Source organism: Neofelis nebulosa, chromosome 4 (assembly GCF_028018385.1).
Source record: "Neofelis nebulosa isolate mNeoNeb1 chromosome 4, mNeoNeb1.pri, whole genome shotgun sequence".
Lineage (NCBI taxonomy): Eukaryota > Metazoa > Chordata > Mammalia > Carnivora > Felidae > Neofelis > Neofelis nebulosa.
Window position 1 is genome coordinate 83,083,494 of NC_080785.1, and position 13,118 is coordinate 83,096,611.

The following is a 13,118-nucleotide window of genomic DNA, read 5'->3' on the forward strand; positions in this document are numbered from 1 at the left end:
AGAAAGAAAGAGCAAGCTAGAGATGTAGAGAATATAAAGAAAACAAGGCACACACAAAAGGAATAAGGAAGAAGAAAACATCGCCAGGTCAAGAATCATAAAATCACATACATTTAAAAATTTTTGCTACTAAGTATTATTGGTCTTCTCTGTTTGGGGAGAAGCCGGATAATCAATTTCGAATTAATAAATTCTCCTTTCACAAGCTCCTCCTGAAACAAAAAAGAGCTAATGAAAAATCTTACAGCCACCCCATAATTACAGCTTTTACGCATATGCAGGATGGTCATACTTTTTGCATCAGAAATGGCATTCTTTTCACTTCCTGCCAAAAGTGCCCCAGTACAGCACGATAGGGAGTTTAAGAATTTAAGATATTCAAGGAAACCTTTCCACCCCTGGCACACCACTTCCTTCCTGAAGGAGGCCTGTGCCCTGGGGAAAGGCCTAATCCCAGACCCTTCTGCTCTTTCTAGAAGGCCTGAGCTGGCCCTACCAATGCTTCTCCCGGGGGTGGAGGTGAAACGGGTCCGCCATTGCTGCTCCCACCCCCTCCCTTCATTCCCCCTCCGCATTCGAGTCCGTTTCGCAAGTTGCCACCTGTTCCCGCTGTATCCCCGGTTCGTGTTTTCACACTGAGGAAGTGCACTCAGCCTGCAGCATCCCTCCCTGTCAAGGCAAGGCAGTCCAGTGGCTAAAGCAGGGCGTTTTGAACCTTTTGGAGGTGGTGTCACTAGGATGTTACAAAGCCCTTCTCCCCAGCACTGTTCTTCTGGGAAGGAGAATTGGTCCCTTCACCCCTGTGTCCTACTAAACGGCAGGTCTGGAAAGATTTTACAGCTTCAGGTCTTTCTCTGACAGTCCTCAGCCCGGCCCTGAGGCTCCGTCCTCGTCAGGTGAGCCCTACTTGGACAAGGGGGCCGCTGGCACAACTGTCATTTAAGCCATGCCAGAGGCTCTCGCCTCTGGCACTCCAGGGCAAATAAATAGTGCCACCTGGTAGAGTCGAAACTGGTGCTTTAAAATGCAAATACAAACCCCTCCTACATTTGTTGTCACATCACTTCTCCACGATTCCTAGGCAGGCGGTGGATTCTGCGCCCGGGAGAAGGGCTGGGGGGACGCTGCCTGCTGGTGCAAAAATAACCCCCGAAGACGCGAGCCCGGTACTCGGCAGGAGCTCTGCAGCCGGTGGATGCCCGCTGGGCGGCTGGCTGTCCCCCGGGAGCCCCGCGGGGCTGGGTCCGCTCCCCCGCCTCACGCCGGGCGGCGGGAGCAAGCCGACGGCGACTTTGGGAGTTCCTTCCTGCCTTGTATGGAGGGCTGCTCCGGGCCCGTCTCCGCCCGACTGCTCTGACGCCCAGCCCTCCTGCTGCCCACCCCCAGCCACCTCCCTCTGACTTGCCCGGAGAAGCCAGACGGAGCCTCTCGCTGCCACAAGTCTCTCCGCCTGCCATTCCCCCATTCCTGCATCCACCCCCACCCCCTCCCCAGCGCCGTCACCCCTCCTCCGCCCCCGCCTCCGCCTCCGCCTTCGCCTTCTCCCCAGCAATCAGGAGAATAAATCAGGCAGGAAACCGAGAGCGAGAGAGATAGCGAGAGCGCGCGGGCGCCGGCGGACTCGCCCAGGTCTGTTTCCAAAGTCGCCCTTGATGGCGGCGGAGGCGCGGCAGCCGCGGCGCGGAGCAGCAGACGCGCGCTAGTGGGTCCGCCCGCCGCCGCCCCTTCCCCCGCGCGGGGTTCCCCCCTGCCGCCCCCCGCGCCTGTCAGCGCTCCGGCCCCGGGCGCGCCAGCCTTCCGGACGCCCGCGGTCCGGGCGGACTGTGCTCCTGGTCCTCCGCCCGCGGTTTCCAGCACCAATCCTTCCCCCGGCCGGGGAGGGAGGCGGGATTGATCTTCGATCGCGAAGATGGCTGCTGGCTGCCTGCTGGCCTTGACTCTGACACTTTTCCAGTCTTGGCTGATCGGCCCTTCGTCGGAGGAGCCGTTCCCTTCGGCCGTCACGTAAGTCGCCGGGCCGGGAGTGCGGGCCGAGGGGTGCGGCGGGAGCTGGGCGCGGGAACCGTTCCCGACCAGCGGGGCTTTTCAGCCCGTGGGGGTGGGGAGCGAGCCGGGCTCGGATCTGGAGAGGCCGGGGTGGGAGGTGCGCGCGGCTCGCCGCCGGAATGCGCGCCGAACCGGCGTCTCGGGCGCCTCGGTGGGGCCGGGCTGTCCCGGGAACCGTCCGCCGCCGACGACTCACGGCGCCTCCGCCCAGCTCTGCAAGGATTCCCTACACTGAAAGAGTTTAGCTGTGCTGGGGCGAAAAAGTTTCCAGCCAGATACCCGCTGTCATCAGACTCAGTCCGGTAACAAGTTGCGTTTGGGTGGGTGTTTTACAAATAGGTAATTTCTGGCTTGCTAGGGCAGCGTGAACTCTTCCCTCACTTGGCCCTGGGGGATGCTCTCCCGCTGCTCTGGTACCCAAACTCGTTTAGTTCCCAAATTACTGGGCACACTTGACAGTCATTCTCCTCCGAAGAGTGCTCACCCAACGCAGCTGACAGTGCTGTCCACCTGGGGGTCTCGCAGGTCCTGGGACCACACCATCCAGCCTCCTCATCCTGCATTTGAAGCATCTAAGTGCCGGTAGACAAGCGTTTCCTGTTCTTAAAATGAATAGAACCTATTCTTTGAGGGAGGGACGATCGTCTCCAGAGTCTCCTGCAATTTTCTCTTATTTTTAACATTTCTAAAATAACTTAAAAAATTCGCTGCTGCTCTGGAAATAGAGCGCTTAAAGGTAACTGTATAGTCACACGGCAGGAAGGGAATGAAAAATAATTCTCTTGGGTATGAAAAAAGAAGCAAAGTCAGTAGCTCATAAAAATATATACACGTTTTAAAATGCGCTGAATAGCCTATGGGGCAGGTTGGGAAAGCATTTATTTTGGTTCTTAAAGGTACTTTAAAGCTTCTAAGAGTAGGTGATCTTAAATGGATGAGTCACTTTAATGCATTTTACATAACAAAAACAAAGCCCAAGGTAGCCTTCCCGGTATTTATGCTGTTGGGAATTATTTGCTGTCCTTTGTTGGCTGAGTGCTGAATCCTGGAGTTTTTGGTGGATGCTAACAGTGAATCTTTACCAGTCGAAACCCTGCAGCTCTTATTTAAGATGCAGCTTAAAGTATTTATTACATTAGGTGCCGGTGCAAGAATCTGAAGGATGCCCATTCTAACCCGGAGAAGGGGAGTGTCTAATATTTTTCGTCACTGATTTACAGTCATGTCCCTTTTTAGATAATCTTCCATAAAAATGATTGCAGATCCTTTTTGTTATGAAGCGAAGAGGAAAATACCATCTGTAGGTCTTAGTTTAATTGGCAGGAAGTTCCAAGCGGATATTTTGAAATATATAGAATAAGAATTACTTTAAAGATGCTTCAGAATAATTCACTCTTAGTAGGCAATTACACTTTTAGTGATTTACTTTTTTTATTCTTTTTGTAGCTTGGCCTATAAAGCTAGAACTCAAGTGACTCCCTTGCGTTTGTGTCAAATGAAGAAGTGGCTCTTTAAAAAGGAATCAGTGTGTTCAGTTTACATGCTTTTAACGTGTTGTTTTTTTAACTGACAATTTATCAATATTTGTTTCATTCGGAGGGAATACACCATCACCCATTGGGGAAAACGATGGCTTTTTAAAGTGCAACAAAATACAACCTTCTATTCCTGAACATACCATTGTAAAATATTAATGAACAAATCCTTATTTTTGAGAAGGATACCTACAAAAAATGTTTTCCTAAAATTAAAATAATTCAATGTTTACTGTCAGAAATTCACTGGAGACCAGAAAGAAAATAATTGATGAAAAAAGGAATTAGGAAACCACAATTTCTTTTCTTTGAAAGGGTTTGAAATTTATTTTGTAACAAAGGAAATTGAAGACATTTTCAAATAGTGAAACGTTAATTATTTCGTGGAATAAGCGCTTAATAAAAGACCTTGTAGAGCTAAGTCAGTCTCCTGTAGGTAATATTAACACTGTTTTTCTAAGGCTTCTGCATCTTCAGTAATTCATTTGAAAAGTTAAAATACCATCTTCTAAGGACAGGAGAAATGATAGTTGACATTTGTCCTTCATGGTAGATTTCTGAATAAACTTCATGAAATTTAAAAAGGTACAGTATTAATTTCATCAAGGTGTGCCATTGCTTTTCTTCCAAGAAAACAATTCATATGGAATGTTTACCATGATAAATCTCAAATGGTTGGGAAAAAATTCAAGTTTATAAAAACTCAGTACAAAGATTAGAGTATCACTAAAGGCAAATTATTACAGTCCTATTTCTAAGTTTGTCTAGAAATCATTAATAAATTCTTTTGTTTTTTGACAATTTTACTTTTCCCAGAAAAAGTGGTATATGTAAATAGTTTTTGAGTAGTTTAAGAGGAGAAACATGCCATTGAGACAGTATAAAATTAATTGTGCACTCAGTGGGTGGGACTTGAGTTAGAATTATAATACAAACTTTTAATTTTTTTAGCTAGTGTTTACAATAATAAAGGCTTAAGTTTTATTATAATAAAAAAGGAAATAGTGTATCATTCTAAATACCTTCTTTGTGCTTTAGCGTATATTGTCATGTAGCATATTCTTCTTGATTAAAGTACAGTAAATGTGATTAAAGTTATAGTTCTAACACCTAACCCTGAAATAATGAAGTGTTGTTTTTTTTTTGTTTTTTTTTTTTTAACCCTACCAAGAAAGGAATTTTGATGCAATTTTTTTTGCTGTTAGGTTTTTCTTCTGGAAATGATTGTCTCAGTAAAGTGGGAATCATAAATATGCCATATGGTAGCAACCATCTAATGTATATTGGTTTATATATAAATGGAAAACACATCATTTTTATGTTATAGTACGCACATGTTATATTGGTAGTTTAAGATATAGTTTTCAAAGAGGGAGTTCTTGCTTGTTCTAGAAATAATTTCTTGGCACATAATCGAAAACACTTCTATTTTAAAACTCTGGATAATATGTATTTGGCCAGTATTGTAATGCTAATTTAAATATGTTGCTCTTTATTTTAGAATCTATTTGCAAATCCATATTTAAAGAAAAACACTGTAGTGTAACTACTGTTAATGTTAAACTTTTATCTCAGTCATATCAAAATGCCAATCAGCCAAGAATAATTGGCTGAGAGCCCATTGGTATATGGGGATTTTAATATAAACTAATATAAACTTTTAATATAAACTGTGTAATAGAATAAATATATTAAAAAGAATTATAGCTATCTACAGGAAAAAAAATATATCTCATGAGAGAATAGTACTTTGGGGTTTAAATACTTGAGATGTAAATATTTTTTCTGTTATTTGACAAATATATATTTAAAGACTATGGAAAATAAATTTTTTATTTGTGTCATAACAGTGGAATGCATATCTTTTTCATGTGTTAGAAGTGACGTAATTATTTTCATGTGAGCTTAACAGTTTCTGTTCACGTACTACATGCACAAGGAAATGTGCCCTAAGATGAGATATGAGATAAAATATTAAGTGTAAATTAAAACCTAAAAACATTGAACATTAATAAATCCCTTTCTTGGATCTTTAATTTGTTCTCATAAGCTTAATCGTAAGATAACATTTATTATTCCACAGGTGTATGTTTAAAATATGCAACAATACATATATTTTTCAGGTAAGTAGTAGCATGATGTTAAGTTTCTTAATGTTTATATTTGGGTATATGTATAGCTATTTGGATTGGCATTTGAATGAGCATTAGGCAGAATGTAATGTATATAGTCTAAAGAATTTTTTTGAAAGGTACATGAATCTAAGGTTATTATGGCTTACAAAAAGGAGATAAAATGTACCTTTATTATTTTGTATAGCTTTCACTATTTGATTTTAACTTAATAAATGTATATAAAATTAGAATCTATAGCATGTTGTTCATTGTGAAAATAGAAATTTTACCGCTCTTTTTCTTCAAAGAAACCTGACTACACAGATACTTTTCTATTTTTTCTCCAACATTGATAAAAAATAACCTAATGAAATACTCTTCATTTTTGGGTTTACACCTGGTAAGGTTTTGCAAAAATATAAAAAAGACATGCAAATTGTGTATTCAAATTTACTATTTACTTTTAGAAGTATATATAAGAAATAGCAATGCATTTAGGAACTTTTAAAATAACTTAAAATATTGTACCCATAACAACAATGCATTTAGGAACTTTTAAAATAACTTAAAATATTGTACCCATAACAAACTATTATTAAATTGATATGTTTTCTGGAGTACACTTATATAGAACACATACACAGAAATTTCTTTTTCGTATTTGTTAATAGAGATACAGATTTCCAAGAAAGCAATCTGTTCTTCTCAATTCACATCTTGTTTTCTAGTGTCTGTCTTCAAACTATTTATAACCTTAAAATGGAGACTTAAATGATTAAAATAAAATATCTTAGGGAAATCACCTGATTTGTTTATTTCCTTCATTATCTTGCAGGCATAGACATAATCAGAGTTCTAAGGTAAATCATACTCAGAAGTTTGAAAAAAAAATCAGAATTTGTTTCATTATTTCTAAAAAGTAACATCTGGTTGTTACTGATGTGTCAGCCTTCCATCATTTGTAATAAAAGAGCTGTTTGTTGTCGGATTTCAAAAAAGCATTTAAGCTGCTTATGGTGGGGTAGAAACTCTGTTCTGTTACCTCCAGTCCGCATTTGCGGACTTGGCTTGGAGTGTGCATCAGACACTGTGTCCCACAGTGTCAGCCACTTTGTCTTTTCATGGACTATGTTTAGTACCACAGATGTTCCCAAGCCTTTCATATGGTTGCTTTCCAGTAAACTTGGAACTGTATGGAGATGGTTAACTATGTAGCTTACCCGTGATTTATCTGTGTGTGTGTGTGTGTGTGTGTGTGTGTGTGTGTGTGTGTGCACAAAATCGTGAAACTGGTTGTGTCATATTTACAGATTTGAAAAAAAAAAGGCAATTGATTTTAATGTCAACTGAACTAAAAATGGTGTAGTACTTTGTGAAAACTACGATTTTTACCTTTCCCGTGAGGGTTCAAAATATCAACATAGCATAATCAAGATAATTTGTCTACTTTATATTATAGTATTTTGTTTATTAGGGAATATTTTTGTGTGTGTGCACATATTACATACATACAAATGCGTGTGCGCACACGTATGTATTTTTTTAACCTTCGTCAAGTGGTTTGCTGGGGTAGAAAAGCCTCGCTAGGGCAATTTTATTAACAAGTTTCTGCCAACCCACAACTGTTTTTAGGGACTGAATCTCTTTCAGAATATTTTTATAACACTAGCATTTCAAAATAATTTGTCAAGAATCAAATGGGATATTGTATACAAAAACCAGGTTGTAATGCTCAGTTCCTGTAGAGACAAGTTATTAACATAATTGATGACTAACAAATGAAGTATGATTCTCAAGAAGCTGTTGTCATCTTTTTAACAAAATAACTGTGGGAAAGAAGGTATTGCACTTGAAATGTTGGGCACCTATTAAAAGGCCGTTGCATACTGAGCCATTTTTATTTTTGCCATTTAGATGTGGGATACTTAGAAATGTGTACGAATTAAACCTTTGGTGTGACATGCTTTAGGAACAAAGGATAAGTGTGAACAGTTTTAAAAACATTATTTGCAAAATATAAACTTTTAGATTTGTGTAATCTAAATAATATTGAATGACTACTGTAGTTATTCAATATTATTGCTCCCTTAAAATTGTGATTTATACAGATTTTAAAGAGATAATAAACAAGGAAGAGGTTGACACTGTGGCCTTAACAAACTGGCACACTTTTACAGTTAATTTCAATAATGCAGAATCAGGTTGTTACATATGAAGCAATATTTAAAGTTCTCTTTGAATATGAATGCGGTATATTTCTGGCTAAATGTTATTTTAACATTTGCTTCTGCTGATTTTTTTTAACCATATGCTTCTGCTGGATTAAAAAAATAGAATACATTTTAAATTCTATATCATAAATGGAAGAACAACTTAAACTAGAAATCATGGCAATGGATAATAATGGTGTTGTCCATTTAAATGCTTCTGATTTGGGGATAATCTTACTGTCAATTTGAAATTCTTTTTTCCTGGGTTGTTAAAAATTTATTATAGTTGTCTCCTGGCAAACTGAAAAAAAAAAAAAGAAAAAAAAAAAAACCTCCTGTATTCTTTTATTCAGATAATTGCTGCTTCTCTGTCTCTCTTTCATACACCTACACATTTACTGTTAATCATAATTTATTATTATTTGCATATAACACCAGATCAAATGGAGAGTTTTTGGTTTGTTCTCTCCCAAGTTACCCGTGATTAGACCTCAGGGCCTACTTCTGTGAATCTTCTTTGGCTATTTCCGAGGACTTTCTCTTACTCTCAAATATTTCTCTCTATTGGAAAATTGTTGAGGGATTCTGATGCGCTCATAAATCTGTTATACATGATCAACACTTGTCAAACAGTCTAGACAATTGTTTCCTCTGACATTTGCCCACATACTGTGGGGGATAATTAGGGGAGAGAGGAGAAAGAGCTAATAAAATTGTTCTGTCTAAGGTGCCTACTGTCAGGCTATGTAAAGGGATGGTTAGGCATTAATGATGTCTTATTTTGAGGGTTAAGGGAAGAATGGCTCAGTAAAATAAATGGGCTTAGGCACACTTAGAAAATCTGTTTTAGAAAAGCCATCAAAAGGTGTTGTGAAAATGCCATGAGAAATGACATATGTGTCTGTGAGGCAGACAAAGGAGCTTTCTGATTTACATGGTGCAAATTTACATTAAGGATGCTAAAGGGGGCGATTGGTTATTTTTTAATTTTCATTTTTTTGCCCATTTCCCAAGTGAGTGTGGTTATCCTAGAAATTATGTTGACCACATGTAATATTCATTTATAGAGGCCTAAATAATTATACTATGGACATGCACCTTAGATACAAAAGACAATGTAATTGTCTAGATCTCAAAAGATAGAAGCAATTAAACATTATCTTTTTAGGAAACCCATGGGAAAATGGTTAATTGGATAAGAAACATTAAAGTATAACACTTTAGTAAAAGCTTACTGATCATCAAAAAAAAAAAAAAAGAAATTCTAGGAGTCAGTTTCTTCAATTCGATTATAAGAAGTGAAATAACTTTGCAGGTAGGTAGGCTTCTAGTTAGTACGTTGAAGACCTCTGACCTCTAAGTACATAGTACATGTTATATTTTAAAAATATTTCTAAGTTACTCTCTTTTTTAAACATCTCTTTCTTCAGATATTAACATCAAATGTAATTTAATGGTTAATGTAGTTATTAAGTGCCAATTATGTAGTGCACTGAACTATATAGTGAGCATCCAAACTGAGGAAGGGAGTCCCCATTGAAGGCATTTACATTTCAATGCCCACTGTAAAGCTGTGGGATCTGTCAGAGCATGAGCAAGGAGAAGCACCTAGCATGTTGAAGAAAGTCTGCTTTGTATTAGGCACAGGGCTTCTGGGTGGGAAGAGATGTTGTTGGGATGGGGCCATTGGTTTGAGTCCAGGTTATATGATGTTTGCATCAGGGCTCTATTTCTACCTCACCCGAGGTAGGGGATGGGCAGCGTTCACAGCAACGTGGAAGTTTATGGGATCCCAGCGCTACATTCACAAACAATGTTGGTCTTCCTGCTGAGATTTGTTCGCATTACACATAAAAGTAATATGTTTTGAATCACAGTTTGTAGGGCCATCTGGGTGGCTCGATAGGTTGGGCATCCGACTTCGGCTCAGGTCATGATCTCACCGCTTGTGAGTTCAGGCCTCGTGTTGGGCTCTGTGCTGACAGCTTGGAGCCTGGAGCTTGCTTTGTATTCTGTGCCTCCCTCTCTCTGTGTCCCTCCCCTGCTTGCACTCTGTCTCTCTCTCTCTCTTTCAAAAATAAATAAAGATTAAAAGAAAAAAATTGAATCCCAGTTTGTAGATGACTATTTCAACAGGGCCGATAGCTAAAGCAGAGATGTCGAGAGCCCTTAGTAAACCATTGCAGCATTCCCAGAGTGAGAGATGCCCAGGGTCCACAAAAGATCAGTGGCAAGGGGACAGCAGAGCAGACGTGAAACCTGATCGAGAAGTAAAATTTCAGGTGCTGTGGGATTTGGGGAATCAGGAAGAGCTAAGTCAGAGATCATTCTAAGATCTCTATCGGGTAGATCATGCTACAGTGAACTTTGTAGACTAGAGAACACGGGACGAATGTTGGGGGTGAATGAAGGTAATCGTTTCACTGTTGGACATTTTGAGTTTTCAGTGTCTCTGTAGACTATTAAGTGATTAGAAATACGTATCTGTAGGGGCTTTGGATAAAATAAGAACAGTTCCAGTAGATAATTGCAGACAGAAGCATGGTTTCAGTGCCTTGAGGAGTTGGTAGCAGGTGAGGATAGAACATCAAGTGCAGATTATTATTTCAAGGAATGGCAATGTGACAAAAGAGAGATATAGGCAGTTTAGAAAAGAAAGTTTAAGGGAGTTGGCATTCTTTTCTTTACAGTATTAGGAGTTTTATTAGGTCATTTGGGACTGTACATAGCAGAAACCCATAGGACTATGCTAGATCAAAAGAGGAAATGTTTTTCAATGGTAGTGGCTGGATGATTAATCATGGGAGTTAAGGTCAAGGATGTACCAACAACTGCCAAAAGGGGTGGGGCTGCCGTCAGGATCACCTCTCATTCCAGTCTCTGGTTTTCTTTAAGTCGTCATTGACAGGAAACAGACAGTTTTTAGAAAAAGGCTCCTGGAGGGTGGGGAAGGTTGTAGACACGACCAAATAAGTGTTACCAGACAGGAGGGTTGGGTTTATCAGAGGGAGAAGGCCAAATGGCGCAGATGAGAGATGAGAGAGGCCATGACTGATGCGTGAATGTTCTGACAGAGGCAGGTGAGGAAGGGATCAAGAGGAAAAACAATGTCTTACAAAGTAACTTCTGAAATATGAAACAGCCTTGAGAATTAGAGCAGATGGTTGGAATATTGGATAGACACACTTTTAATTTGCTGGAGATGTTTTTGGAGAAGTGTTCCAAATTATAGATTCCATTCTCAAGAAGGAATGACATGATTCAGAAATGTAATACATACACATCAGTAATGTCCAAATTTTGAGATGCACCAACTAGTGTTTTTCTTTATTTCATAGTGACAAGACTCCAGTTCCCCACTAGAGTCCCTTGGGACACAGCAACATTTGGCTCCCTTTTGTCTTTTTCTTCTACCTTGTTTTGGAGAGATTATGTTGAAGGTCTGTGTGGTTTTGTGGTTTTAATATGTGCATTTGTTTACGGTAGAAAGATGACAGATATCAGTGAAAAGGGGAAAAAAAGCAAATAGTTCTTTTGCCAATTTAGCATTATATATTTGTTACTTGGCATATTGGGGTGCGTTTACTGTGTCTAGTCTTAAGCATGGGGCAGAAATTTGAATTGCGGCAGATCGTTTTTGAGAAAACAAAATAATGACTGTGATAGGATAACAAAGCACTGACAGGATATTCCTGCAAAGCCTGTCCCTGGTCACCCCTTACAGAGGCATGTCATGTCTCCTAAAGGTCTGGAAATCACTGGGGCAGCTGCCATCACAGTGGTTCCCTGAGTTTCCAATATGACTGAATGAATGGAGAGGATCGCAGGTGCCACTGGATCTAAGAATCAGTCTTGATCTCATTGGTCCCAGCTCGGTGTGGAAAAACCACTCTTGTGGTTTGTAACAAGAGATGAGAAGAATCAGATGAGAAGAATGGGCTATTTATTTCCCTTTTGTGACTTTGCCCTTTTTTCTCTCCCATAGGTATTCACACTGTATTTAAGCTAATTTTGATGTCTCTTCCTGCAGAATGTCTGGGCACTAATTACTGCCAACTATCTTCTAGTCATTGTAATATTGCTTCCTGATCATTTTGAGCTTCTTCCATATGCCAAACACTGTAAAGTAACACTGCATGGTTTTTTTTTTTATTTTTTTATTTTTTTATTAAAAAAAAATTTTTTTTAACGTTTATTTATTTTTGAGACAGAGAGAGACAGCACGTGAACAGGGGAGGGGCAGAGAGAGAGGGAGACAGAGAATCTGAAACAGGCTCCAGGCTCTGAGCTGTCAGCACAGAGCCCGACACGGGGCTCGAACTCACAGACCGCGAGATCATGACCTGAGCCGAAGTCAGACACTTAACCGACTGAGCCACCCAGGTGCCCCAACACTGCATGTTTTTTAAGCGATCCACCTTTCAAGCCAGTCCCTTAAGATAAGTATTAGTATCTTCCCTGTTTTGCAGATGAGGAAAGTGAAACTTAGAGTATGAAGAATGTTTCTGAGTTTTCTTAGGAGCTAAAATTAGATCCCACCTGGCTTGATACAGCGTCTTACACTTACCTGCTGTAGTTTGCTGCCATTTTACGGCAGGAGCTTTGGTATGTTAGCATCCGCCCTGGTCCACTTGTGGATGGCTGCACATTCCAGCAGTGAGGTCCAGTGGAAAGAGGAGCCATTGTAAAGCAGAGCAAAACTAACTCTCAGTTTCAGTTTCTCCATCTGCAGAACAAGGATAATATTAACTTAATCCTGAATCACAGTGTTATATTATGAGGATCAAAGGAGAGGATGCTTGGGGATCTCTGAAGGACTGTTTAATGGGCAGGCTTTATTATTTGTACCACATGTGATTTTTCTGCCTTCAAGAGATCATGAATTGATGACTAAGGTTTAGCGAGCTAGATTATTGTGCTAATATATCACTCGGGCCATTAGAAAAGCCTGAAATGAATGGGAAGAGGAATTGCTTAGCAGGCCTTAGAAATGTCTCTTCCTAAAACTTGTGTAGCCTTTAATCATAAACAGGAGATGAAAAGAGTAGAGGGAATGAAGTGTTCTGTCTCTGGGTCAAGGACACAACCTGTGTCCTAAAAGGGACCGTGAAGACAGCAGAACCGTAGAGGATTTGATGTGTTTTATCTTGACATTTCAGCCAGCACCTGTTGTATGAGAAGCGTGCCACAGGAGGTTGAATCTATTTTTAAAA

General features: G+C 40.2%; 1 protein-coding gene across 6 annotated transcripts in view; it reads left to right on the forward strand.

Annotated features, from left to right (window-relative positions):
- The first annotated feature begins 1,103 nt into the window (after positions 1–1,103).
- Positions 1,104–13,118, forward strand: part of CACNA2D1 (calcium voltage-gated channel auxiliary subunit alpha2delta 1) — a 508,596-nt gene continuing 496,581 nt past the window's right edge. For 2 of the 6 annotated variants that reach the window (XM_058725258.1, XM_058725265.1), the window contains exon 1: positions 1,106–2,004. In XM_058725258.1, coding sequence (XP_058581241.1) covers positions 1,910–2,004 — 95 coding nt within the window. In that variant the 5' untranslated portion in view covers positions 1,106–1,909. Of the gene's footprint in view, positions 2,005–13,118 lie in introns of all 6 variants that reach the window. The other 4 variants (XM_058725259.1, XM_058725262.1, XM_058725264.1 and 1 more) reach the window with 3 other exon arrangements.